The sequence below is a fragment of the Histomonas meleagridis genome (assembly GCF_020186115.1).
Source record: "Histomonas meleagridis strain 2922-C6/04-10x chromosome Unknown contig_6, whole genome shotgun sequence".
NCBI classification, from domain to species: domain Eukaryota; phylum Parabasalia; order Tritrichomonadida; family Dientamoebidae; genus Histomonas; species Histomonas meleagridis.
In genome coordinates, this window is record NW_027150902.1 from 817,267 (window position 1) to 842,875 (window position 25,609).

Consider the following 25,609-nt stretch of genomic DNA (forward strand, 5'->3'; position numbering starts at 1 on the left):
TCAAATCTAATTCACCATCTATTATAAATTCATCATGATTTGAATAATATTTATTGATCATTTACTTTAAAATCTGAAGTGATTCTTGCCGGTTGAAAAGTGCTTTTCTCAAAAAAATGAACTCACCTCTGAATTTATTTCAATTCAAAATTTTCAAAAAGAAATGAAATTTAAATGCTCTTAAGGCGTGTAATAATGGTGTCAGCACTAAAGAATATTCCTCCCTAGTTGAGACTTACCATCATTATTACTTTGAAGTCTATGTAAATTAATATGGAATTAGGGATAATACATTCATTCATACCAACAGACTAAGTTAATTTTGACTTCAAGTGTGATTGGTGAAATTAATAATAATGATAGCATATTATAAAATAAAGGAAATAAGCTTATATTAATTAATATAATAGTGATCTCAAATATTGGTTATGTCTTTTATTGTCATTGCAAAAGAAAATAAGGTTTTATATATAATATCTTACCAATAATTATATAAGTGTGATAAAGATGTTTCTTATTTATTAATAACTTAATAAGCCACATAATCTTACAGAAAAAAAAGAAATCAATGAGATCCATCGCAATTTTAAATAAGTCAAATTTATTAACATATGACTTTTATAAAGCTTCAGAAAACGAAGTACAATTTCTAGTTTAAATTTTCCTTAATGAAAAAAAATCATGAATATCACTTTTATTTGTTATATTTCTATTATTCTCTTTGTCTTTTGTATCATAATTTATATATTGCTTTTGCCTTGTTATACATTATGATCATTTAGCATATTATTTCATGAAAAAAATTTGCAACAATATTTTTTGACTATATAAAAGAAATATCTTTTATAATACGACATATCAATCGTTTGATTAAAATTAAAATCATTAATTCATCATATGATCATAATCCTTTTAAATCATCACTTTGAAGAATTTTTAATACTTGAACTTTATTATTATCTTGATTGCTTTTATTATTGATATTATTCACATAGATTAAAAAAATTTCTAATTAGAAGTTAGGATTTATTGTTTATACATTTCTTTTAATAATTAGAACTTTAATCAATTTTAAAAATTTTAAATTTTTAGTATCTGATAATAAATTTAAAAATGAAATATACACATTTGCATTTTAAGCTTGTTTAATATAAGATATATTTATATATATTCACTGCTAAAATTCATTGTATTTTCTGTACAATCATATGAAACATTTGAATCATCTATTTCTTCAATCTCAATGTTAAATATGAAAATAAACATATTTTACTGAATTGGACTGGATCTCATTCAAGTCAAGATTTAATATATTCAGTTTCTTCCCAAAGAAATGGATCAAATTGGAAAACAATTAGTACATTTGATTTTAACACAACAGAAAGTATCAAAGTACTTAATGTATATCCAAATACAAGTACTAAAGTTAATTTTGTATACGAATCTCAACCAACAATAGGTATTACACTTCCACTTTCAGCCATTCTTAAAGTTTGGATTGAAGGAGGTTATTATTTGTGTAATGGCTCAAATTATAGTTTTGAAAGCTTAGGAACAAATTTCGATACACAAGAAGAAATTATAAATGTTACACCAATCTTGAGCAGTGATTTTGAATCAATGAATTTAGAAAATATGTTAAATTATGATATCATTGTCATTGGTTTCATGGATGAAAATGGCGGACCTTATTACCAACCGTATGATGAAACAGTTCAACGTGTTTCACAATATATTGATCTTGGCTATGGTGTTTTATTTGGCCATGATGTAATTGGTCATTTTTATGGGAACTCCTTTGGCTATGGACAAATTGCAGACAGATTTGGAATTAAACTTGGCACAAAGCCATGCGGTGTTTCTGGCTATTGCTCTCCAGGCACACTTAGTTCATGTTGGAATCATTATTCTACTGAATCCAAAGTTACAAAACGTGGTATAATCACTAATTATCCTTATCGCATTCCAAGCGGTGTCTTACCAGTAAATACTACGCATACCAATTCAAATGCAGCATTTGGTGATGTTTGGGCTGAACTCGGCGAATTTGCTATTGGATCTAATGGAAATTTTACAGAAGTTGAATCATATTCATGTGAACTTGACGGATATTCAGAGTTAAGATATGGAAATCCGCATTATTACTTGACAACATATAAAAACACAGCGATGATTCAAACAGGACATACATTTGCGAGTGCAACATTATATGAGCGACAGCTTCTTACGAATACTATTTACTATTTATATCAGCGAACAACGCTTAAGTATTCATATGATAATTCAGTTGAACCTCAAAAACTGAATCCTCCAAATATTACGCGAATTGAAGGCGAAAGATTGATTGAAATCAAAACGGATAATAATTATGTAACCGAAAGTATTAATTATAAAGTTACTGGTAAAGCAATAAATGAAAATGCAACATATAATTCGCAAATAGTTCAATTTAATCTTACAACTTATGCCAAAAAATATTATTACATCATCGATGAAAACGAAAGCACAAATATAACCAAAGAAAACGTGAACGATAATAATACAACAAATGGCATAATATCAAATATCAAAGATGGCGATCTTTATATTCGTGTTGCATCAATTGATAACTATGAAGCATTAAGTGATACATCGCATTTCTTCTTATCTAAAGAGCCATTGACGTCAACATTTACTTCATCAAGAACATTATCAAGAAGTAATACACATTCACAATTAAATACATTTACGAAGTCAAACACATTCACTAAATCGAATGCATTCACTTCGTCACTTCCAATCGGCGCATCTTTAACACATTCATACATAGTTCTCTATAACGTGACGTACACAAAGTCAATAACAATCAAAACTATGTATCTCTCACATTCGCTTATAGCTTCATTCACATATTATCATCCGGAAAAAACATATGCGGAAATGCATTCATATACAGAACTCGTTTATTACGAATATGATTTTATTTCATATTCTTTTGTGGAATCTTATTTTGTAGGCTTATATACATTAGTGCAAATTGATGATCAAACAACAGATAAAATAGGTACAAATGAGTTGATCGGTATAATATGCGGATCTTTGGCCTCCGTGATGATAATAATTGGAATATTTGTTTTCTTGGTTAAAAAAGATAAGAAAAAACAAAATGATATAAGTTCAAACTTAGATGCAACGACAACAGCAAAAAGTTTATCAAATCATGAAAACGTAAACAAGCGCCAAAACATCGACGTGAACTTGACTGAAATTGTAAATGATGAAGCTGACAAATGGATTTAATCAATAAAAAATTTTTGTTTGTTCAGAAATTGAATTTTTTGATAAATCAGTAATAGTTTGACTTAATAATATTATTTAAAACTTTAAAACTGTCAACAGAGGAAAAGTGTGTCACCCAAAATTATTTTTAAAAATATATATCCCACCAAATGTTTAAAATGATTGCAATTTAGTTATTTTTGTTCAATAAATCTCGCAGCTCTAACAAGAACAAAAAGTGTCAACATTATTCAAGATATTGTTCATGAGAGAAACTAAAAAATGAATTTCTTCCTTTTTTTGAGCATATTGCTTGGCAATTCTAATCTTATTCTCAAACATCCCCAATCCCAAATCTCTATTTGCTCTCAGCACGTTCATCTTGTTGATTTTGGGAATGAGTTTGAACTCAAATTCAATTAAAAAAAGTATATTTTACTTATAATTTTTTGTGAAATAGTCCTCTATAGAACTAAGTCTAGTTAATGTACCAGAATATTGTTGAAATTTATCTTCGTCTGTGAAGTGCATCACGTAATGGTGGTTTGACTCAAAATTTATCGGTTTTAAGTTTGCGATCAAAATGATTTCGAGCGGCTGCATTTGGTCAGCGCCGGGATAATCAGGACTTTCAACCTCATAAGCAGCAAAACCATCTTCAAAAGATTGCTTGTAATAGTAAACTTTTTGCAATGGTAGTTTGGTCGACGGATCCAGCATTTTGCGTAAATCTTTTAACATTGGCTCAAGTAACAATGGATTCTTTATAAATGGGTCAGTGTATTCATATGATTGATTACGCAATATAGTATTATAGTTATTAGTTATCACATTATAGAAACGTTCATCTAATTCTTTATACTGAGGATTTAATTCGAGAAATCGTTCATACGTTAGGTTTTTCATAATGTTATTATGCAAATGGTCAGGAATTATGCGGGTACTGGAAACATATCCATTTGATTTACGCCAATTATCAAAATCTAAGGAAAGTTCATTATAAAAATTGATAAATTCGGCTCTGTCTGTATAGAATTTGTCAATGTATGCGATTGGTGAATGATCAGCTAAATATTTTTCAACTAATAATTGATCGATATAATTCCTATAATCCTTGATTTTGTCATTAAGAATATTGTTGATATGATTTATGTTCTGTGTTTCTTCGTCATAGACTGAAAACTCTGAAAGTAACGAAATATGGTTGGAGCGTCGAGCTTCAAACTTGGATTTAAGAAGTTTAATACAGTCAGAAAAGCGCTGGTTAGGAAAACGTTGTCCAAATTGTGCCTCGAACTCGTTTATATTGGATTCAAGTATTAGACGATGAGAATTATTTGCAAAAAGAACTTGAGATCGAAGAAATTCAATAACATTTGGCATCTCTTCAGGTGGTTGGTCTGATGTTACAAGAATATCAAGGTTAATAAGAATTTTACGAAGACATTTCTCAAGATGATCATCAAGAAGAAGTCCTTCTCCTTGAGGCTTAGTTTGCTTCTTTTGAAGTATGAATTTATATGGATAAAAATAATTTGATTTTTTAAATTGATTTTCAAAACTTATTTCTTCCAAACCTTCAGCATATCTAGAAAGAAGAGTAATCATATCTATGTCTTCTGGAGTTAAAAGAACTACCTGAGATAAATCAGGATTAAGTTCATCAAGTCTTTTGGATGAAAAAATTTCTGCTGGATTTTCGACACTTTTCAGGGCGCCCCAAAGTTTCTTTGAATAATTGTAAATGGAACCAACGATAGAGTTAATTGTTTTGTTGCTGGGCTTAGACAAGTGTGGCACAATTCCAAAGGCTCTAGGTGACTTGAATGCAGGTAAGAGAAATGAATAAAAAAGGCATTTGACAGGAGATTGATACATGGAAAGAATTTTGCATATTATGCTTGGACAAAATTCAGCATTATCTTTCCAGCTATTAAAAAATTTGACGGCATATTCATCAGCAGTGATTTGGTCAATATCTGATTCCCAATTAATAAAATCAGAAAGATCATTATTTATTTCATCAAGAAATTGACGGAACTGAGGAATCACAAATAAAACTGAAGCAAAATGGTATGATAGTAAATCCTGTTCTGATTTTTTTTCGATCTTTTCTTTGGAAATAATTTCTTCCATGAAATTTGCAAACTTGTCACAAGATTCAGAGCTTAAAAAATTACCAAACAATCCTGGAATAGTAGAATATGCAAGTTGATCGATTATTTGTGGGTTTGCTTTGATGGCTTGAAGAACTGATTCCGCCAAAATATCATTTTTCTTAATGAAAAAAGAAATTACCTCAGTATATTTGCTAACTTCGTCTTTCATTTTATGTGGTAATAGTTTTCCTTCACCTATATTGGAATTAATAAAAACGTAATTTTGTGGTGTCATTTTTAATGTACTGTTAATTACATGAGCATGTAAAGTAAAAATAAACTTTTGAGTACAAATAACAGACTCATTTATTTTATGAAGATCTTCTTTGGATTTTTGATAATCCTTTGCTTGTGTTTCATAAAAAAAATGTTCCCTTTTAAGTAGGATTTGAAGATTTAAAAGCTCCTTAAAAAGATTTGTTGTAGGATGCATTTCATTCATCGCAAACTTTACCAAGTTTTTTCTCCTCTGTCACTTTTACATATTAAGAGACAAATATTAATTATTAACTAATACAACACCAAGCAATTCTTTGCTGATAAAGAAAAGAATAATTATAATTTATATTTTTAATGAAAATCATATATTTTAATGGATCCTACAAAGTCGAACATTATAAAATATGGACACTGTGTTCAATGATGATTTATTGATTTGCTACATAAAAAAGAATTCAAGATTTAATAATTAATTATTTCATTAGAGAGATTAAATAAGATAAGCATGAAAGAGGTTATACAGAAATAGTTAAATCACTTCTTATTTCTTGTTTTACAACTAGAACTGTAGCTCAATATGCATTGCCCTAAAAATACAAAAATCGCGAAAAGAATTATTGAGCATAAGTAAGGCAATTATACTAAAAAGATAACTCAAATTTGTAAGCATAATTGCACCAACAATGTATATATTGAAACATAAAAAAATATAAAAATTTACATAATATTACGATAGCAAGTAAACTTATTAATTTAAATTCTACTTTTTGATAACATAAAATATGCCACTTTGTTTCACCTTTTCATCCACTTCCCTTCAGCCAGTCTGACATGCCTCGAAGCGAAATCCTGGAACGAAAGCTTACTTGTTACGAAATCCACGAAGAACGGCTCTATTTCGTTTTGGTTCCATTCCTTCTTTATCTTGAACAGAAATTCGAATCTCTGTTCGATTTCGAAAGGAAGCGATTCTTCATTTATATATTGCAAACCATTTTTAATTGGCGCAAAAAGGCCATATAAGTTATCAATGTTAAGTCGCATGTCAGGCGGCATCTGTCCGTTCATTTCGTTCTTGAAATCTTCAAATGTGATAAAACCGTTTCTTGCGTGAGAAAGGATTCCACGTGCAATGAACCTCATAATCATGTTTTCGTTGAGTGTTGCTTCGTCGGAGTTAATCGTAATTGAGTATGCCTTAAGGATAGAATAAATTATTGATTTCATAATCGGATATTCCGCCAATGGAAAATTAAGAGAATTCATCATACTATTGATGTTGATTCGTTTCCAGTCGCTTAAGGTTTGTGAATATCGAAAGATCTGTTCAACTATTAAATCTTGAAGATCTTGTGGTGGCGTTTTTACATAACTTTCAATGTTTATGGCGCAAAGGCGAGTTAATATTTCATCAAATTCTACTGCTGAACAAAGAATATTATTTCTAAGATCATCATACACGAATGGATTTTCCATTATACCTGATTTTACCTCAGATTGTGTAATTGGATTTGAATGTAAAAGTTGTCTAAAAGTTAAAAAAGGAGGTTTCTTTTCTCTTAATTCAAAAGTTGAAAATGCTCTTGATATTATTGTAGGGCCATCATGAATAAGAAGTGTATTACTAGTATCGAATTCAAACAATTCGAATGTTTGGTTTTGGGAACATAAAACTATTGGTTGGTCATTACATGAAACGAATTCCAATTTTGTATTGCCCGAAAGGACATCCTGAAGGAAGCCTTCAGAAGGCAATTCGAAAAGCATTAATTTTTCTTCTAGAAAATCATCTGTAAAAGTAAACTCCATAACGTAAACTCTTAGTTTGCCACTTTTTTTATTTTTGTGTGTTTTTGAGACAATTACTGTTCGGCCATTTTTATGAAGAAAAAAGAAAATTCCAAGCCTTCAACAAATGATTCTTTACCGCAATACTGGGAACTCTTAAGTGAAGAAGATCAAGCAAATTATATAAAACTTAAAAGAGAATTATCAGTAGAAAGTATTAAAAAAAGTCGAAACAGTAAGTTAGAATCGTTCGAAGGAATCCTAGAAATGACAAAAGCTTTCGTGGTGAAAAATAATGAGGATGATTGGAAAAGATGTTTGGTTTGTGGAATTTGTTGGATGGACGATTCAATTGCTATAAATACTAGACAACTTAGAATATTGTTAACAAAGTGTAAATCTTCAATTAATGGTTCACTCCAAAAAATGGGCTATTCTACAAACATGTCACATGCAGAATCTTGGAAAATACTTTTTCCATATATCCCTCTTTTAAAAGATCATTTTAATGAACTTAGGCAATGGACTATTAGACAGAAAGGCGTTGTTTCATCTCAAAGAACGCCAAAAGCTAAATTGGAGAAAATCCAATTAGCTCCTAAACCACAAAAAGTAGCGCCTGCACAGCCTCCTGTAAATGTTAATACCAAGGTTAATACAGAAATTAAAAAACCTAGTGTTCCATTGAAATTCAGAAATAAAATGAACAGAATTCACGAAACTGTACAAACTCCACCTTCAATTCAGACACCTGTCAACCCTGCTTAGTGGAAAACAGGTCTTTTATTGTTTGTTTTTACCAAAAAGCGAATTGGTTCTATTGTCCAATAAACGGTTTAATGATGTCACTTTTCTACTTTTGATAGTATCGTCATTAATTCTTTGCGCAAATAATTGACAAAGCATGCTAAATATTTAACTGGACGATAGCAATGTCATCCCTTCGCAACAAATTAATTTTACTAATCGGAGCAGCAGTTCTCCTTGTTGCTGGTTACATAGCATACATGTATTCTGGTCAAACAATTACAGAACAATTTGAAGGTTCAATTCCATTTATTTGGAATAGAAATGTAAATTTAACAGTTGCTCAGTATACAGAAGCACGCCCATCACCTTATATCCTTCTCCTTGGAGGTGGCTATCAAAGTGGAAAATCTCGTCTAATTGAAGTTCTTGCGCAAGAAAAAATTGAAAATGGACGATTTGTTATTAAATTTGATGCTTCTGAAGCTAAAAGTTTTGAAGACCTTTGCACCCTTCTCAAGCTAGCCATTTCTAATGGTCTTACATATTACAAGATGTATGGTTCATCAAATTCACTTCTTAGGGCAGCTGAAAAGCTTGATTCTTCAGGCAAAAGTACTGCCACCAATTCAGGAGCAGCAATTTCCAAGATATATTCCATTTTCTCTTCGTTAATTGATTCCATTGATCTTCCACATTTTTCTACTCAACAAGCCCAAAAATTCTTCAAATACCTTGAGTTAATCTCCGAGAACCTTAAGCCCATTATCATGATTCACAATTACGATTTCATCAAATCACTTGATTCACCTCTTATCCCACGAATTCTTGACTCACTATCATCCTACCTCTCCCGTCGTAACAACTATGAGCAAACCATACCAGTTATTCTTGAAATCAAGAATTCGTTATCACTTATCAATTTAACCAACCCAACAATTTTCGGCTATTTTGAGATGCCAGAGCTTGAGAACACGCAACACCATTACACTACCGAGTACCAAATCTTCACAGCGCCGCAATTAAAGAAAATCATAAACGCATTCGGCGCACATTCCGGTGCAATTGCGAAAGTGTTTGAGGACAGAAGATTCGGAATCCAAATCGAAGATTCGATAGCCAACCAAATCAACAAAATAACGCGCGTCGTAAAGGCGGCGACAATCGGAGCTGACGAAAACAGCACAAAAATAATTTGCGCAAAGGAAAACGTGGACGTGAACGAAGTGAATGCGGAGAAGCTTCGGCCGCTGTTCGATGAGGAAATGATATACGTGACAAAGTCATTGGAGATCAAGTTCGCTAACAAAGCGGTGAGAAACGCATTGTGTAAAGAATGAATAATATTATTGTAATGAAATTTTTGTTTATGCAGCTGCTTGTACACATATAAGTAAAAGGTATTTAACATTTTGTTGACTTAATATGAATACGATTCCACCAGCAAGTTATTCACTAAAGTCTCAAATGCATTTGCATCATTTTAAGTTGGCCTGTTTTTATTGGTAATGGAATGATATTGTTTCTATTATATATATAAAATTAGTTTTAAAATTTCAAAACGGTCAAAAATTGAATGCGATTTCACGTACCTCGAAAAATAGATTATCTTGAAAATAATGAAAGACTTAAAAACACTTAATAATTAAAATTTCTATCATAATTTAAAAAAATAATTGATTTAATGATAATTGATAAAGATATTTAAAATAGAAGTAAAACTTGTATATAACAAAATTTTTTATAGTGACAACAAGAATCACCCAATAAAAGTAATGACAATTATGAAATTCTTTTTCCAAATGACAAACCAAGAATTTGGCGTAAGGATATTGAACAGAATTAATTAAACATAAAATTTTATTGTTTCGAAAATTACACAATTGATTACGTAGAATTACCATTCAAAACAGATAATTTTTCGTTTATTCAAACACTTGAATTTTGGTTAGTCGGTCAGTCATTCGCTTCACTTCCATTGTCCTTCCTTGCTTCGCTAATGTTTCCTTTACTATTTCTATTGTCTCTGTCAGATCGTGTTGCTTCAGCCACGCCGTCAGTTGCACAAAATGCTCGTCGATCATTGTTTCTGTTGCTTGTTCTATTGCCTCCTTCACAATGTAACTAAAGACGGAGTCTTTATCGAAACCGAACTGCAATGCCTCATCGAAATGTCCTGCCTTTAGTAAAGTCATCAAAACTTTACTGCGCTGCTTAATATCAATGATATATGCACCCATTTCCGCTGCAAATTGCGCAAATCCGGATTTACACAACTTATCAACAATTTCATCCCATTTCAAATATTGATCATTAATCCGTAAGCCGTCGAGTTGACATGTGCTTTCAGAAGAAATTAAGTTGAAAAATATCGATATGACTATGTTATGTTGAGTCCTAAAAGGTTTGGACCTTCGAGGATTAGTTAACATCTCATTAACGGGCAACGAGAGAACGTTAATGAATAAATCTTTGAAAATCTGATCGTCGGCAAAATCGGGAAAAGTGCCAAAGAAACGGTCGATGTTTTGTAGTATGAACTTTTTCTTATATTTGATTAAGTTGTCTGTGATTTGGATTAATAATTGTTTATCATTAATCTTATAGTTAATGCATAATTCAAATAAAACAGGATATGCACCTGATGATAAATTTTCTGTGTTTATAAGTTTTTGTATTGTTTCATTTACATTCATCGGATCAAAATCTGAAATTTCGGATTTGATTCCATAAACTTCAAGTTTACTAGCATAATATAATGCTGAGTTTAATTGAATAATAAAATCAAATTTATCCGAAAAAATTTGTCTGATGAATGAAACATCTGTAAATGATAAAAGACATAATATAGCTTTATGTCTAGTTCTAAATGAAATATTTTCATCTTCTACAATCTTTAAAAGACATTCTGCTGTGGATTGAGTTGGTAAAGATCTTAAAACAAAAATGCATTTTTGAATACAGACCTGATCGTCTTTGGCGGTTACCTCGGATTGAATTTCTGTGAAAATTGATTCTGTTTCTTGTACACTTTTTGAATTGTTATCGTTCAGCCAATTCTGAACGAGTTCAAATTTCAGTTCATCGAAATCAATTTCATAACGATTTGCAATTTTCTTCGTAAGTTCATGGATTTTAGCACCTAATTTTTCATATAATTGAGTTTTGGTATATATTTCTGTAATTAAATATTTCGGATTTGAAGTAAATTTGTTATCTAAAAATGTCTTAAGTCCGAAAGAAGTTAAATCGAAAATTGTTTCTCTTGTTTTCATTAAATCGATTCGATTTATGAATTTATAAAATTGTAGTTCCGAAGAATGTGTTAATTTGTTTGGAAATGCTTCAATTAATTTCGAATATGATTCTTCTTTGTTATTTAATTGTTCAATAAATGGTTTATATTCTTCGAAATTCGGCGAATTCATTTTATTGATCATTAAGTTTAAATAAAGTTCATCACTTGGGACAGATAAAAGTGATGCAACTTGTAACAATTCATTAATGTTTTCAAGTGATAATGAATCATTTAAAACTTCTTTTGGATTTTCTAATAAGAAATGAAAATCAATTGAATGATTATATGATGCATATAAATGTTTTAAGATTTGTGTTTCAACAGTTTCATCTATTCCTAGTCTTGATAACTCTAAATCAATAAAATAAAGTCGAGTATAAAGTATACCCGACGTAGACCGTTTAGATTCCATCAAATAATCAATAACGGTCTCCTTATCATAAAATTGAATGAGCGATACGGTTTCAATGAAATCTTCAGAAAAGGTTGAAGACATTTTTTTGATAAAATCTTCTTTAGATTGAAGATCAGGTGTATTAATTTCACCTGGAAAAGCAATATTTAAAAATCCTATATCATTAACATCTTTCAATAATTCAATAATTTTTGAGTTTTCATTATTTTTAAGATTTGAAATAATTTGACTTTTTTGTAAATCATTCAATTTATCTGATGTATAAATTCCTTTTAAAATATGAATTAGAAATATAATATTTAACAATTCGACACTATTTGCTACATCAATTGTGTTGATTAAAGCATTATAAATTAATATACAAATTTCATTTATATTTTCCGTTTCTATATTAAATATAATTTGTTTGACAAATCTTAAAAAATTATCAAAATTTGATCTTGTTACATATTGGATTACATATGGAATTATTTTCACACAACATTTCTTAATTTCGAATATTATATCAAATATCTCATTCTCATTAAACTTAAATATTTGTATAAGTTCTATAAAATAAGAAGCACCTTTCAATTCCAATAATTCTATGAATAACTTCTTTTTGTCCTCAAAAAGTTGAAATGATTCATAAGTGACAATCACTCCGAACTTTTTGGATAGTGTATAAATGGATGAAATGTCACTAAACACTGTGTAATGCTCAAGCTTCTTAGCATATTCATCAGGAAATGGTGGATCACCATTCCCAAGTTGTGATAATGATGTGTATATGATTAACTTGTGGCCAACGTTTGATGTTGTGGATTTTGGAGATAAACGATACAAATCCAAATATAACGGAGAACGCTCTGTTGGCTTGCCGACATTTGCAAAGCCAATGGATGGAGAACGACCAACCCGTTGCTGTTGTTGACGTTTGGGTTTTTGTTTAGATGTATCAATATATCGACTTGGATCAGGAACAAAATCAACATTAATGCGCTTAGCAAATTCGATGATGGTCTGAATTTCACTCTCAGAGGTAAATGTGATGTTCCGAAGGGCATTTTTCTTTTCATCAGTTTGATCAATATATTTAAGAATGATCTCAAGTTTTTGTTCAACAGGCCATTCCTTTTGCGCAAGAGTGGAAGTGATGATGGGTTGAATTAAAATGTTATTGATGGTACAAAAGGGAATAATTTGTGTTTTTAAAGTATTGGTATATCGTTCAACAGAGTCACACGATGACCCATTAAGAAGCCTCTTGACAAATTCAGGCTTTGCTAGACGTTCATAAGAAGCAAAACTGACTTTTAATTTAATATCCATTAATTCACGCATGGAACTACGAAGCGAAAGAAGCTTAACCCATGCTTCATCAAAGCTCATTGGAGCTGTTTGTGGTACTATTTTTCTGTATTCTTCATAGATTTCATCATTATGTTTACGAGTATCAAGAATGTTTGGATCACCTGTAATATAATCACTAAATGCTACATTAAGAAAGTGATAGGCATAACGAACATCTTCTATTTTGAGCATATGGCGAACAATCCATTGAATTGGTAATTTCACAATCATCTGTTCAAAAAATGGTAAATATGACTTTGGAGTAGACCTTAATTCTTTAATAGAATCAAATGACTTTAGAAAAAAGGGCATAATTGAAGGATGCCTTCTAAATAATAGTAATATCTTGAATATTGGAAGTGTTTTGATTGACCTTGAAAGGTGTTGAACAAGATCTACCGATTTAAATTCTTCCCAATCTTTCGAGCTACCCTTTGGATTTAATAATAAAAATGTTCGAAACAAGTGATGTTCGGCCTTTTTATCTGGAGTACTTAGTGATGCTTCAATTTCCTCAAGGGATGGTTCGCTTTTTGGTTGACAATCATCGGTAAAATCCCCTTGGTCTGCCATGGTGCTCTTTGGGATGATAAACGGTCGACGTAAAATGGCATTGGCTGCCGCGGAAATTTGAACTGTCTATTCGTATCGTTTATTCCTTTTCAATAGTCATGTTTTTTTTGATTGAAATTTATAGAAAAGTAATTTGACTTTTTGATTGATATCAATGATTTCCTTTCAATGGAAGTGTCAAAACTTTTTAAGGAAAAATTCTGCGTTTACAGCAGTTTAATTGAACCCAACAAATAGGGCACCCCAGTTTATATCAAGAAATTTGTCTGGTAAACAAAGCATACTTCCTGAAAAATACAAGCGGTGGGAAATGATATCAGCACAAATGACAATACGCACGCTGACAATGTGTTGGTTTACAATTGGCAAAAGGAAAACAATCAAATTAATTTTTTTTCCATTTTTGTCTAGGTAAAAGTCAAATGACAGAAAGTAGTTTACATGAAAACCAATATTGAATTAAGATGCATATTTAATGCAAATCTTAATTAAAGATATTTAAATATAGAAATAAAAGAATTCTTTTAACAAACACTTTGATAAATTCTTGTATTAAAGGCTTGGAAATCAATAAAAAGCAAAATCAAAATTTTAGTTCATTTTGTTTCAGATATTTAAAATGTCTGAATTCTTAACTTTGTAATATAGGTAAGTTTTTGTTGTTTTTAGGTAAAACATTGTATGTATAGGGGAAAATTATAAAATATTTTTATTTATTTATTATTTTTCAAACTTAGTTACTTAAAGTTTTGGACATGCAGCTGGAGGAGGAGGTGGTGGTGGTGGTGGAGGTGGTGGTGGTCCTGAAGCTTCTTTAGCATTTCCTCCTTCTGGGGAGTCAGTTTCCTTGCACATTTGTGGTGTGGCCAAGGTTATATAACCGTTTCTTCAGATTTTTAAGAAGAGACAAAAATCCATTTTCAATACTTTAGAAAATAAAGCAGGCCCTAAACATTATGAGTAAAGTACTCAAAAGTAGTGTAACAATACCAATTAGACAAAAGCTTCCAGCTTTTCCTATAAAATCAGATAATCTGAAAAAAACTCACAAAAGTTTCTCACCGTTAATCTACCGATGGTGTACTCCATCGGTGCTGACATATCAGAAACAAGAAAATTCAATAAAAAGTGGCAGCTGCCAATTCTTTGTTTAAATAAATATCTTGGCGATTACTAATCATGCCAATATGCCTAAATTAAAAATACTCTATTCGTTATTTTCTATATTTTTTTTATTCAACTGAATTTTAGCCAAGAAAGATAAACAGATTCAATACTTTAAAAATTATATTGTTTCCCAGAAAAACAAGATGTTTTTTATTTTATTTTTTGTAAACCAATAGTTTTTTTCTCAAAATAATTGTTATTTTGATGAAACAATTTGTTGGTACTCATTTCACAAGATTCCGACAAACAGTTTCAGAAAAACATAAAATTTCCTCATATGAATAAAAAAAGATTTTAAATCATATATGAAAATATATCTCAAAAAAAAACAAATAAATATTTCTCTCTTAAATATTTTGATCATTAAACAAATCAGCTATTCCTATATTAGCATTTTCTTGTGTTTTCATGATCATTGTCCAAAATGTTTTAAATAATTTCCAAACATTATGTTGAAATATCAAATCATTAAACTAAAATATAAATAAAGAAAATAAATATCTTTAACATTAATATTATTTTCTTTATGTTCAAGTAATTTAACTGTTTCTGTATGACCATTTTTAGATGCTTTTATAAGTGCTGTTTCAAATTATTTAAATAATTTCCAAATATTGTTTTGAAATCCAAAAATATTAAAATAAATATCAAATAAAACAAATAAATATCTTTAGCATTAACATTAATTCCTTTTTGTTCAAGAAGTAATTTAACTGTTTCTGTATGACCATTTTTAGATGCTAATATAAGTGCTGTTTCAAATTATTTAAATAATTTCCAAATATTGTTTTGAAATTTTATATTATTAATATAAATTTTAAATAAAACAAATAAATATTTTTAGCATTAATATAAATTCCTTTATGTTCAAGAAGTAATCTAACTATTTCTGTATGACCATTTGAAGATGCACTCATAAATGCTGTTTCAAATTATTTAAATAATTCCCAAATATTATTTTGAAATCCAAAAATATTAAAATAAATATCAAATAAAACAAATAAATATCTTTAGCATTAACATTAATTCCTTTTTGTTCAAGAAGTAATTTAACTGTTTCTGTATGACCATTTTTAGATGCTAATATAAGTGCTGTTTCAAATTATTTAAATAATTCCCAAATATTGTTTTGAAATCCAAAAATATTAAAATAAATATCAAATAAAACAAATAAATATCTTTAGCATTAACATTAATTCCTTTTTGTTCAAGAAGTAATTTAACTGTTTCTGTATGACCATTTTTAGATGCTAATATAAGTGCTGTTTCAAATTATTTAAATAATTTCCAAATATTGTTTTGAAATTTTATATTATTAATATAAATTTTTAAATAAAACAAATAAATATTTTTAGCATTAATATAAATTCCTTTATGTTCAAGAAGTAATCTAACTATTTCTGTATGACCATTTGAAGATGCACTCATAAATGCTGTTTCAAATTATTTAAATAATTCCCAAATATTATTTTGAAATCCAAAAATATTAAAATAAATATCAAATAAAACAAATAAATATCTTTAGCATTAATATCAATTCCTTTTTGTTTAAGAAATAATTTAACTATTTCTGTATTACCGCTTGATTCTGCATGCATTAGTGCTGTTTCAAATTATTTAAATAATTCATAAATATTTATTTGAAATATAAAATCATTAAAATAAATATTAAATAAAACAAATAAATATCTTTAGCATTAATATCAATTCCCTTTTGTTCAAGAAGTAATTTAACTATTTCTGTATAACCATTTATAGATGCTCTCATAAGTAATGTCCAAAATATTTTAAATAATTTCCGAATATTATTTTGAAATATGAAATTATTAAAATAAATTAGAAATACATTGCATAAATACAAAATCTAGTATTAACATCAATTCCCTTTTGTTCAAGAAGTAATTTAACTATTTCTGTATGACCTTTATCAGATGCAATCATAAGTGCTGTATTAAATAATTTAAATAATTTATAAATATTATTTTGAAATATTAAATTATTAAAATAAATATTAAATAAAATAAATAAATATCTTTAGCATTAATATCAATTCCCTTTTGTTCAAGAAGTAGTTTAACTATTTCTATATTACCTTCTGAAGATGCTTTTATAAGTACTGTTTTAAATTATTCAATTAATTTCCAAATATTATTTTGAAACATTAAATTATTATAATAAATTCTAAATAAAACAAATAAATATCTTTAGCATTAATATCAATTTCTTTTTGTTCAAGTAAAAAGCTAATAATTTCGTAGTTTATGAAATTATTAGATAAAAATATTTCAAAAAGTTTTACTGCTGAATGATCGACAATTTTATTTTCATAAAGATATTTAAAGATATCATTTCGATGAAATTCAATTGCTATTTTATATGCATCTTTAAACGATGAATGATTTTGCTCACATAAATGAATAATTTCTTCATTTCCACCTGCAATTGCATATATACCTGTGTTTTCTACTTTTGCACCATTTAACAACAAATGTTTAAAACATTTTTCTGCAGAAAAGAATGCTGCATAATCAATTAATGAAACATTTTCTTTATTAATAAAAGAACATCTTTCATAAAGTGATGGTTTAATTATTTGATCAAAATCAAAATTTGTTTGTGATGATATTTCTTGAAGTTTTTCCATTTCATCATTTCGAATTATTTTTGCAATTTCATTCGGATTTTCTCCTTCTTCAATTAATTGTTTATGAAGTTTAAAATCGTTCTGTGAAAGTTCCTCAGAAATTTCATCGTAACGTTTATCAGACATATGATTTTGTAAAATATTTGGGAAATGATGCACAAAATAAAATGTATTTTTATTTTCGACCGATTTTGATGGAATTAAATTCATTTCAATCAATCTTTCAAGAATAAAATATGATTCTTGTGAATCTATAGTAAGAAGAAAATCTATAAATGCATTAATCAATTCATAATTGCTTTTATTGATTTCTTTTTCTTTGATTTCAATCTGGTTCATGAAATCAAGACATAAATTAAGATATAAGTTAAAATCTTTTATGTGTGAAATAATTGAAAAATATATTAATCTAATGAAAATTAAGTTCGAACAAAATGTAATATCATTATCATTTAACAACTTAATGGATGTTTCAATAGAATCAATTATGTTATCTTCATTCAAATTAAAAATAATTTCTTCGAGAGATTCTAAATCTTTCAAATATTTCGATGGTGAATAACGAAGTGATTGATTAATTGTTTCCTGGCTAGAATTATTTCCCATTACTGGAACGTTGAAATTTGGATGCTTTTATGGAATGCAACCGATAAATTTGATTGAAAATTGAGATAAACCGTGAAATCAATTTGACCAACTATGCGGTCAATGTGAAGTTATTTAACGTCTTTAATTTATAAAAAGAATTTAACTGTATTCAACATTAATAGAGTTTATATGTAGTATATATGCCCCAAAATGCATCAAATTAAAGAAACAAAATAACTTATTAAAAAAATGATCTCTTATGAAAAATCTAAATCTCATTGAAAAATTTATGTATGAAATTTTGCATGTCAATGGTGATGCTTAGTTTAATCAAATAATATTTCTTCTTCTTGTTCTTAAGAACATAAAATAGTCAAGACTATGGATGGGTGGGAAATGTTTTCAATTTTTATAAAACACGACTTATGAATCAAAAGTTTTTTTTGAGGACGTCCAAGCGCATCACTTAAGCGAGTTTTGCAACTGGGAGCAGCCCTTCTAATAATTGAAAATTAGAAACGATAAGACAATTCACTTGAAGCCGACCGTTTACTTTGATTTTGTGTTTATAAACTTTACGAAACCGCCACATCAAACATTTGATGCATAAATCAAAAATTTTTCATTTTTTTTTTTTGCAGCAAAAATTTCATACCAAGACAAAACAAAAAACATAATCAATCCCTTAGATTTTTAAGGAGTTCTCCTTGTACCATTAATTTGAATGAATGAGAACAATGTATCGAAATTATTATCATATTGTGGAATCGAGCACCAATACACTAATTTATAGAATCTGTACAATCCCCACACTGTATATCCATCGATTCTATGGTCTGCCAAGTCGTGAGGGTTTGCGATAATGAGCACGTCATCCATTCCATAATCTGTACCCATAGTATCTACGCCAATTGGGACTACATAACTTGCTCCCCATTCTACAGTCAAGAAAATGATTGGGTTATTATATCTAATTGAATCCAAGATCCAATTTTTGAATTCATAATAGTTTTCCTTAATCGTTGTAGAGTTTGGAAGTGTCGTTTGGTTCAATGTATCGAATCCAAGTGATTGAATTCCAGCTTCCAAACAACGTGGTGGTGTACCATAACCTGTATGATTAACTGCTTTTCTTTTATCAGTACCAACGTCAAATACCTCAGCTAAATATGGTTCGTCATAAGTATCATAGCCTAAGTAATTAAGAATCATATTAAAGCAAGCAATAGAGTCAGTGTACTTTGAAGTTTGCAAGAATGTCTTGAACTTAGGAAATATGGTAAGTGTATCATCGGATTTCATGTTATAATAGTCCAACATAGTGAAGTACTTTGAGTTTAAGCGGTCGCGACCAGAATTTACATATGAAGCATAAGGTGTAAGGTTTCCTTCGCCATAATATGGTACTTTGATATCTAAAATTTGCTCAGTGTTAACTTCTGTGCCTCCGACTGGTGCGTACTCATATATTGTAGCGCCTTCTTTAAGACCGATTGCAACAGCCATTCCAATAGCAACACATAGCAGTAATACATTTGCCATTAATGATATTAACTTCACCATGTCCATCTTCATATCATAACCTGAGCTCATTTGTCGAAATGTTGAACTTTTAACCACTTTTGATGTGAACTCAAATTTCCATTGAATTCCCAAAAAGGTGAATTTTGACAACGATTTGAATACACAATCGAAGCTTGGGCCATTGAAATAACGCAACTCTTGGCATTGAAACAACAAACTGTATTCAATTTTTGTGAGAAATCATATCATATAACATTTGTTTCATGGGTGACTGCGGGAAGATTGTTTCACTGATATTAAATGTCCTCCTTCTGGTTGTCGACATTGTCCTCATTGTTTGCTATTTCGTCGTAAGCAAAGATGAAATTACACACGTTGTGCCACCAGTTTCACATGACCAAGTAATACCAATCACCGGGAAATATTATATGGACAAAATTGAAGGTCCTGCTGCTGCGCAATTCCAATATGATCATTTGGACTCCAAATATTATACAATGCACGACTTTTATAATATGAAGTCAGAAGGCTCCTTAAAGATATTAAGTAATTATCGAACTTATCAACAAACTTCCGAATTGTCATGCGGATGCTGCTGCATCATCATGGCCGCCGATTACACAGAAAAAGATACGTCCATTTCCGAAAGGCGCTGCTCTGACATTGCAGGAACAAATGAAAGCGGCACTACACCTGAAAATTTAATGCATGTACTCGACACAATGAACTATGACTACGAGGCTAACGTAGGAGGTCCTAATGGTAATCCGTTCAATGATTATAAGTCATTTAGAACATGGGTCCAAAAATCTATTGATGATGGATATCCGATCATCGTCTGCTGTAATGATTTAGGTGGTCACTATATAACAATTATTGGTATAGATACATTAGGGACTGATGAAACTTATGATGACGTTTTAATATTTGCTGATCCTTACGATAACACTGACCATAGACAAGATGGCTATAACGTATGGGAACTTGAAAGGTTTTATGATTTATGGGCTGTTCCACTTGATTTATTGACAGATCGTGAGCATGCTTCGTTTAGATATATTCAAGTGAAAGGGAAGAAAGCGCAGTAACTTGAGTAAACGACAAAACTAATTGTCATATAAAATGTTTAAATTATGGCGAATGAAAATGTTATGCTTTGATGGAAGTGATTACTTTGGTGTAACCGCTGTAAATTGTCTCAAAAAATGTTTATCGTCATTTTATCGTTGAAATTGGTGTCAAATTTTGAGAGCGCATCAAAAAAACAGAAAAATTCAAATATAACCGATGTTCCGAATGTGAATTTCGCTTCGTTTGCTGGTTTTTGATTCTCATAATTATGCTGCAGATAAGAAAAATGTTATGCGCATTTATTTATATCAAATATGAAAGGATAACTTCGTTGGATTGGATGAAATTTATAAAATTTACAAAAAAACGGCTTGTAAACCGTCGTAGTTAATTGACTATGTTTTCAAAGTTGAATAAAAGTATACCAAAGCAACCGGAAAAATATATTTTTTTCCTCAATATGTTACATTTAAATGTATCGAGATATATAAGAAGTTTTTAGGGTGGATTTTTGTAATCAAAACAAAATTTGTCGGGTAAATCTTTTGCTCTGTAGTGGGCAATATTCAGATAATTAAACGTGTCCATTCGGAGGAACGTATTAATTATTATTAAAGAGAACCTTTGCCCACGAAATCCACAAAATTTCAAAAAAAGAACATTTGGACCCACCCTAGAAGTTTTCTAATTACGAGTATATAAAAATTGGAAGATGTGAAATTAAATAGAAAATCTAAACGGATGCTCGTTAAAATAAAAAACCATTTTTTTAGTTAATTTTTATGAATACTAAATAACAAATGAACAGTTTCAATATTTTATAAACTCAACATCTGTTCATCCAAGTAATTAGGTTGATATTCAAGAAGTGATTTAACTATTTCTGTATAACCTTCATAAGACTAAAATAAGTGCTGTCCTTCATAATTTAAATAATTTCCAAATATTATTTTGAAATATAAAATTATTATAATAAATATTAAATAAAACAAATAAATATCTTTAGCATTAATTTCAATTCCTTCTTGTTCAAGAAGTAATTTAACTATTTCTAGATAACCATTTTCAGATGCAATAATAAGTGCTGTATAAAATATTTTTAATCATTTCCAAATATTATTTTGAATTTCCAAATATTATTATAAAATATAAAATTGTTAAAATAAATATTATATAAAACAAATAAATATCTTTAGCATTAATATCAATTCCTTCTTGAACAAGAAGCAATTTAACGATTTCTGTATAACCATCTCTAGATGCAATAATAAGTGCTGTATAAAATATTTTAAATAATTTCCAAATATTATTTTGAAATATTAAATTATTAAAATAAACATAAAATAGAACAAATAAATATCTTTAGCATTAATATCAATTCCTTCTTGTTTTAAAACGCATTCAACAAGTTCGATATTTTCTGATCCAGCTGAAAATACCAAAATATTGTGTGGAAATGAATACTCTTTAATAAAATATTCAACTAAAAAAATATTTCCAATAATTGCTGCTGCATTTATAATATCATTATTTATTTTCATTCCTTCTTTAAGTAAAAATGAAAATATTTCATAATTATGATATAAAATACAAAGTTTTCCTATTTCTTCTAATCAAATTTGTTTTCATAAAGATATTTAAAGATATCATTTCGATGAAATTCGATTGCATCTTCACTTACACCTTCAAATGATGAATGATTTTGTTCACATAAAATAATTTCTTCATTTCCACCTGTAACTGCATATTTACCTGTATTATCTAATTTTGCACCATTCATAAGTAAATATTTAAAACATTTAACTGAAGAAAAAAATGCTGCATAATCAATTAATGTAACATTTTTATGATTAATAAATGAACATCTTTCATAAAGTGATGGTTCAATTGTTAGATTGAAATCAAAATCTGTTTGTGATGATGTTTCTTGAAGTTTTTCTATTTCATCGTTTCGAATTATTTTTGTAATTTCATTTGGATTATGTCCTTCTCTAATTAATTTCTTATGTAATTCCCAATCATTTGCTGAAAGTTCTTCATAATTTTCAAAATAATATTCCCATAAAATTTGCACAACATTTGAATATTATAAAAGAAATATATCAAATATATTATAATCATAAGATAAAGGATGGATTTCATCAAATTTGCTGATTATTAAACCTAAAGATTTAGAGAAATTTTCTTCATTCAAACTAAAAATTGCTTGGCTTATTGATAGAAGTGTTTCCCAGTTGCAATGTTCCTTTGGCTCCATGTTGAAAAATGTGTTGTACAACATCTGTTGGGGTACCCCAAGTGGAATAATGAATGTGTACTTTTTAAATACATTTATAGAATTTATTGTTTGAGATATATCAAAAAGTGGATTTTACGACGAGGTGCACCGAAATCTGGACCAACAAATCAAGCAAACATTCTCAATTCGGATTAAAAATGGAAGAACTAAAGAAACTCCTTGAAAATGAAAAGAATAGATTAAATTTTAAAGAGGCACAAGAGTTACTTCGCAGCCAGCTTGCTTTAGACAAGGTTGATGCATTAAAACAATTAATAGATTTGTTATTTGGACCAAATAGCATTATAATTCCAACAAATTTTATTCAAACAATCAAAAAAGAAATTAAAACATTTGAAATTCAAAAGGGCTTTGATGATTTGCGTCATGAAAATATTCAAAATTCGTTTTGGAATTCTGAAAACCCCTGCATAAATTCATTAATAAATGATTGGCTTTTTTCTGGAAATCAAATATTTGAAGGAAACGAAGAACAGTTCTTTATTATTGTTTCAAAAAATATACAAAGTTTCCCAATTGATTCTTTCAAATTATTTTCGAAAATGACTTTAGATATCCTTAAGACAAACAAAAAGTTTCAATTTGAAAAAAGTCAAGTTACTGATTACTTTGATATTTATTCGAAAGAATCAATTATTCTATCGTCATTTCTTAGTATTTCCAAAAATACTCTAAACTACGAATCTCAAATGCCAATAGTTCAAGTAGTTTTTGAGTGTCTTCGACAAGGCTTCACAGATTCTCAAATTCAACAATTAATTTCCGATAATATTCTTTCAACATATCTTTCATCAAATCTTTATTTACTTCTTAAATCTGAGCTTTGTAAACTTCCAATGCTCAGTAATATTTCAACAGAAGTCATTAATGCGTGTATTAAATTACAAAATCAATCACACAACCCCGAAGATTTAATCATAGTTTACACATCATTTTCATCTGTAATAAGCCAAAGCAACATATTACAAGTTCTAAAGCCAATATGTTCATTTCTCATCAGAGATTTCAACACTTCAAACGAATACATTAAATTTTCATTGACTGGACTTTTTAAGAAAGTTATGAAAATTTCAAAGAAAGCCGAAAAATTGAAAGAAGTCAGTGAATTTTTTATGAAGAACATTCAAATTTTGCCGATGAATTCACCGTTATCTAAATGGTTGTTACCACAAATTCTTCCAAATTGTGATTATACTCAAACCGAGTCATTTGTCAGTAAATTATTTGATTTAATTAATGATCCATTTAGTGTTGTATTAATATCCAAATTAATCTCTACGATTAAATTACCTAATTATATTGATATAATAATTAACAAAGTTACAAACAATTTCAATTCCAAAAGTTCATTAATACCATTACAACATTTATTTAAGCCATTTTTCCAAAAGAACAAAAACTTATTTAATGATTCAATTGATAAAATCGAACAAGTACAAAATGAATTTATAAAGAATTGGATATTACTTGAGTTAAGTATAGCTATACCCAACAAAATTAATCAAGAAAAATTACGCGAATTAATAATATACGGAAGAAAAAGTTATAATTGGGATTTACGAATATTATCATTAACATCATTTGTACAAAACAATTTCCCACATAACGAAAATGATTTAAATGATTTCGTTGATACAATTCCATCATTAATATTAACAGATACTAAATATAGTTCGATACTTATAAACTTTGAGAAAATTATACAAAACAAAAAATTCGAAAAAAAATTGAATAAAATTTTAAATATTTTTTCCGATTTGATGGAATCGAATTATCCATCAAATCATCGAAAGTTTGGATTTGATATTTGTAATATGATTTGGAAAAAAGATATTTCGTTAGTTACGAAGAAACATTTGATAAATTTGATTTCTTTTTTAAATGATACTAATTATAAATATGAGCCATTAATTCGATATTTATTTAATGAGAATAAAATTAATGAAATTATTTCCACGTTTAAAGAGAATAAGTTCGAAAATAATATAAAATTTGATTTCGAAAATGATAATATTTCACTTGAGCAATTTAAAGAATATCATTTTATTATCAAAAGGAATAAAATTTCTAATGATGATTCTATAAATATATTATTTAATCAACTAAAGAATAATAAATATAATCATTCATGGGAAATCCAAATTGAAATCTTTTCCATTATTACAATAATGTTAAAGAATTCAATAAATGAAAACTTAATAAAAGAATTTGTTGAATATTATTTTAATTATTTACTTCAAAATAGAATTCCAGGTTTTATCCAAAGTTCATTAAAGTCATTCCAACAAGCAATGACATTAGTAAAGAACACTTCGTTACCAGAGCAATTCTCGCAAACAATAATTTCAATAATGAAAGAATTCGACATGTTAACGATGCGTCGTTCTGCAAGTTTACCATTTATATCATTAGTTCTCATGAAAATGTCGCCGAATAATATACCGATTTTATTTACTACATTATTAAACTTAATAAAAAACACAAATGATATAAATGAATCTACAAATGCATTAAATGTATTACGCGC

General features: G+C 28.7%; 7 protein-coding genes across 7 annotated transcripts; 3 read left to right on the forward strand and 4 right to left on the reverse strand.

The window, feature by feature from the left end:
• Positions 1-1,668: 1,668 nt before the first annotated feature.
• GO595_008097 (Ig domain-containing protein) lies at positions 1,669-3,279 on the forward strand (the record flags this gene model as incomplete). Its single annotated transcript, XM_067921634.1, has 1 exon — positions 1,669-3,279. One exon carries the CDS (start codon positions 1,669-1,671, stop codon positions 3,277-3,279), a length of 1,611 nt encoding a protein of 536 aa, XP_067771931.1.
• A 414-nt stretch (positions 3,280-3,693) lies between these two features.
• On the reverse strand, positions 3,694-5,586 carry GO595_008098 (uncharacterized protein; the record flags this gene model as incomplete). Its single annotated transcript, XM_067921635.1, has 1 exon — positions 3,694-5,586. The coding sequence occupies one exon, from the start codon at positions 5,584-5,586 to the stop codon at positions 3,694-3,696; it is 1,893 nt and encodes a 630-aa protein (XP_067771932.1).
• An 845-nt stretch (positions 5,587-6,431) lies between these two features.
• Positions 6,432-6,905, reverse strand: GO595_008099 (sister chromatid cohesion protein DCC1; the record flags this gene model as incomplete). The annotated part of the gene is made up of 1 exon (XM_067921637.1): positions 6,432-6,905. The coding sequence occupies one exon, from the start codon at positions 6,903-6,905 to the stop codon at positions 6,432-6,434; it is 474 nt and encodes a 157-aa protein (XP_067771933.1).
• Positions 6,906-8,356: 1,451 nt separating this feature from the next.
• Positions 8,357-9,511, forward strand: GO595_008100 (uncharacterized protein; the record flags this gene model as incomplete). Its single annotated transcript, XM_067921638.1, has 1 exon — positions 8,357-9,511. The coding sequence occupies one exon, from the start codon at positions 8,357-8,359 to the stop codon at positions 9,509-9,511; it is 1,155 nt and encodes a 384-aa protein (XP_067771934.1).
• A 585-nt stretch (positions 9,512-10,096) lies between these two features.
• Positions 10,097-13,789, reverse strand: GO595_008101 (uncharacterized protein; the record flags this gene model as incomplete). The annotated part of the gene is made up of 2 exons (XM_067921639.1): positions 10,097-10,932; positions 12,451-13,789. 2 exons carry the CDS (start codon positions 13,787-13,789, stop codon positions 10,097-10,099), a joined length of 2,175 nt encoding a protein of 724 aa, XP_067771935.1.
• Positions 13,790-18,881: 5,092 nt separating this feature from the next.
• On the reverse strand, positions 18,882-19,781 carry GO595_008102 (Peptidase C39 like family protein; the record flags this gene model as incomplete). The annotated part of the gene is made up of 1 exon (XM_067921640.1): positions 18,882-19,781. The coding sequence occupies one exon, from the start codon at positions 19,779-19,781 to the stop codon at positions 18,882-18,884; it is 900 nt and encodes a 299-aa protein (XP_067771936.1).
• Positions 19,782-19,975: 194 nt separating this feature from the next.
• On the forward strand, positions 19,976-20,800 carry GO595_008103 (Papain-like cysteine protease AvrRpt2; the record flags this gene model as incomplete). Its single annotated transcript, XM_067921641.1, has 1 exon — positions 19,976-20,800. The coding sequence occupies one exon, from the start codon at positions 19,976-19,978 to the stop codon at positions 20,798-20,800; it is 825 nt and encodes a 274-aa protein (XP_067771937.1).
• Between the last annotated feature and the right edge of the window lie 4,809 nt (positions 20,801-25,609).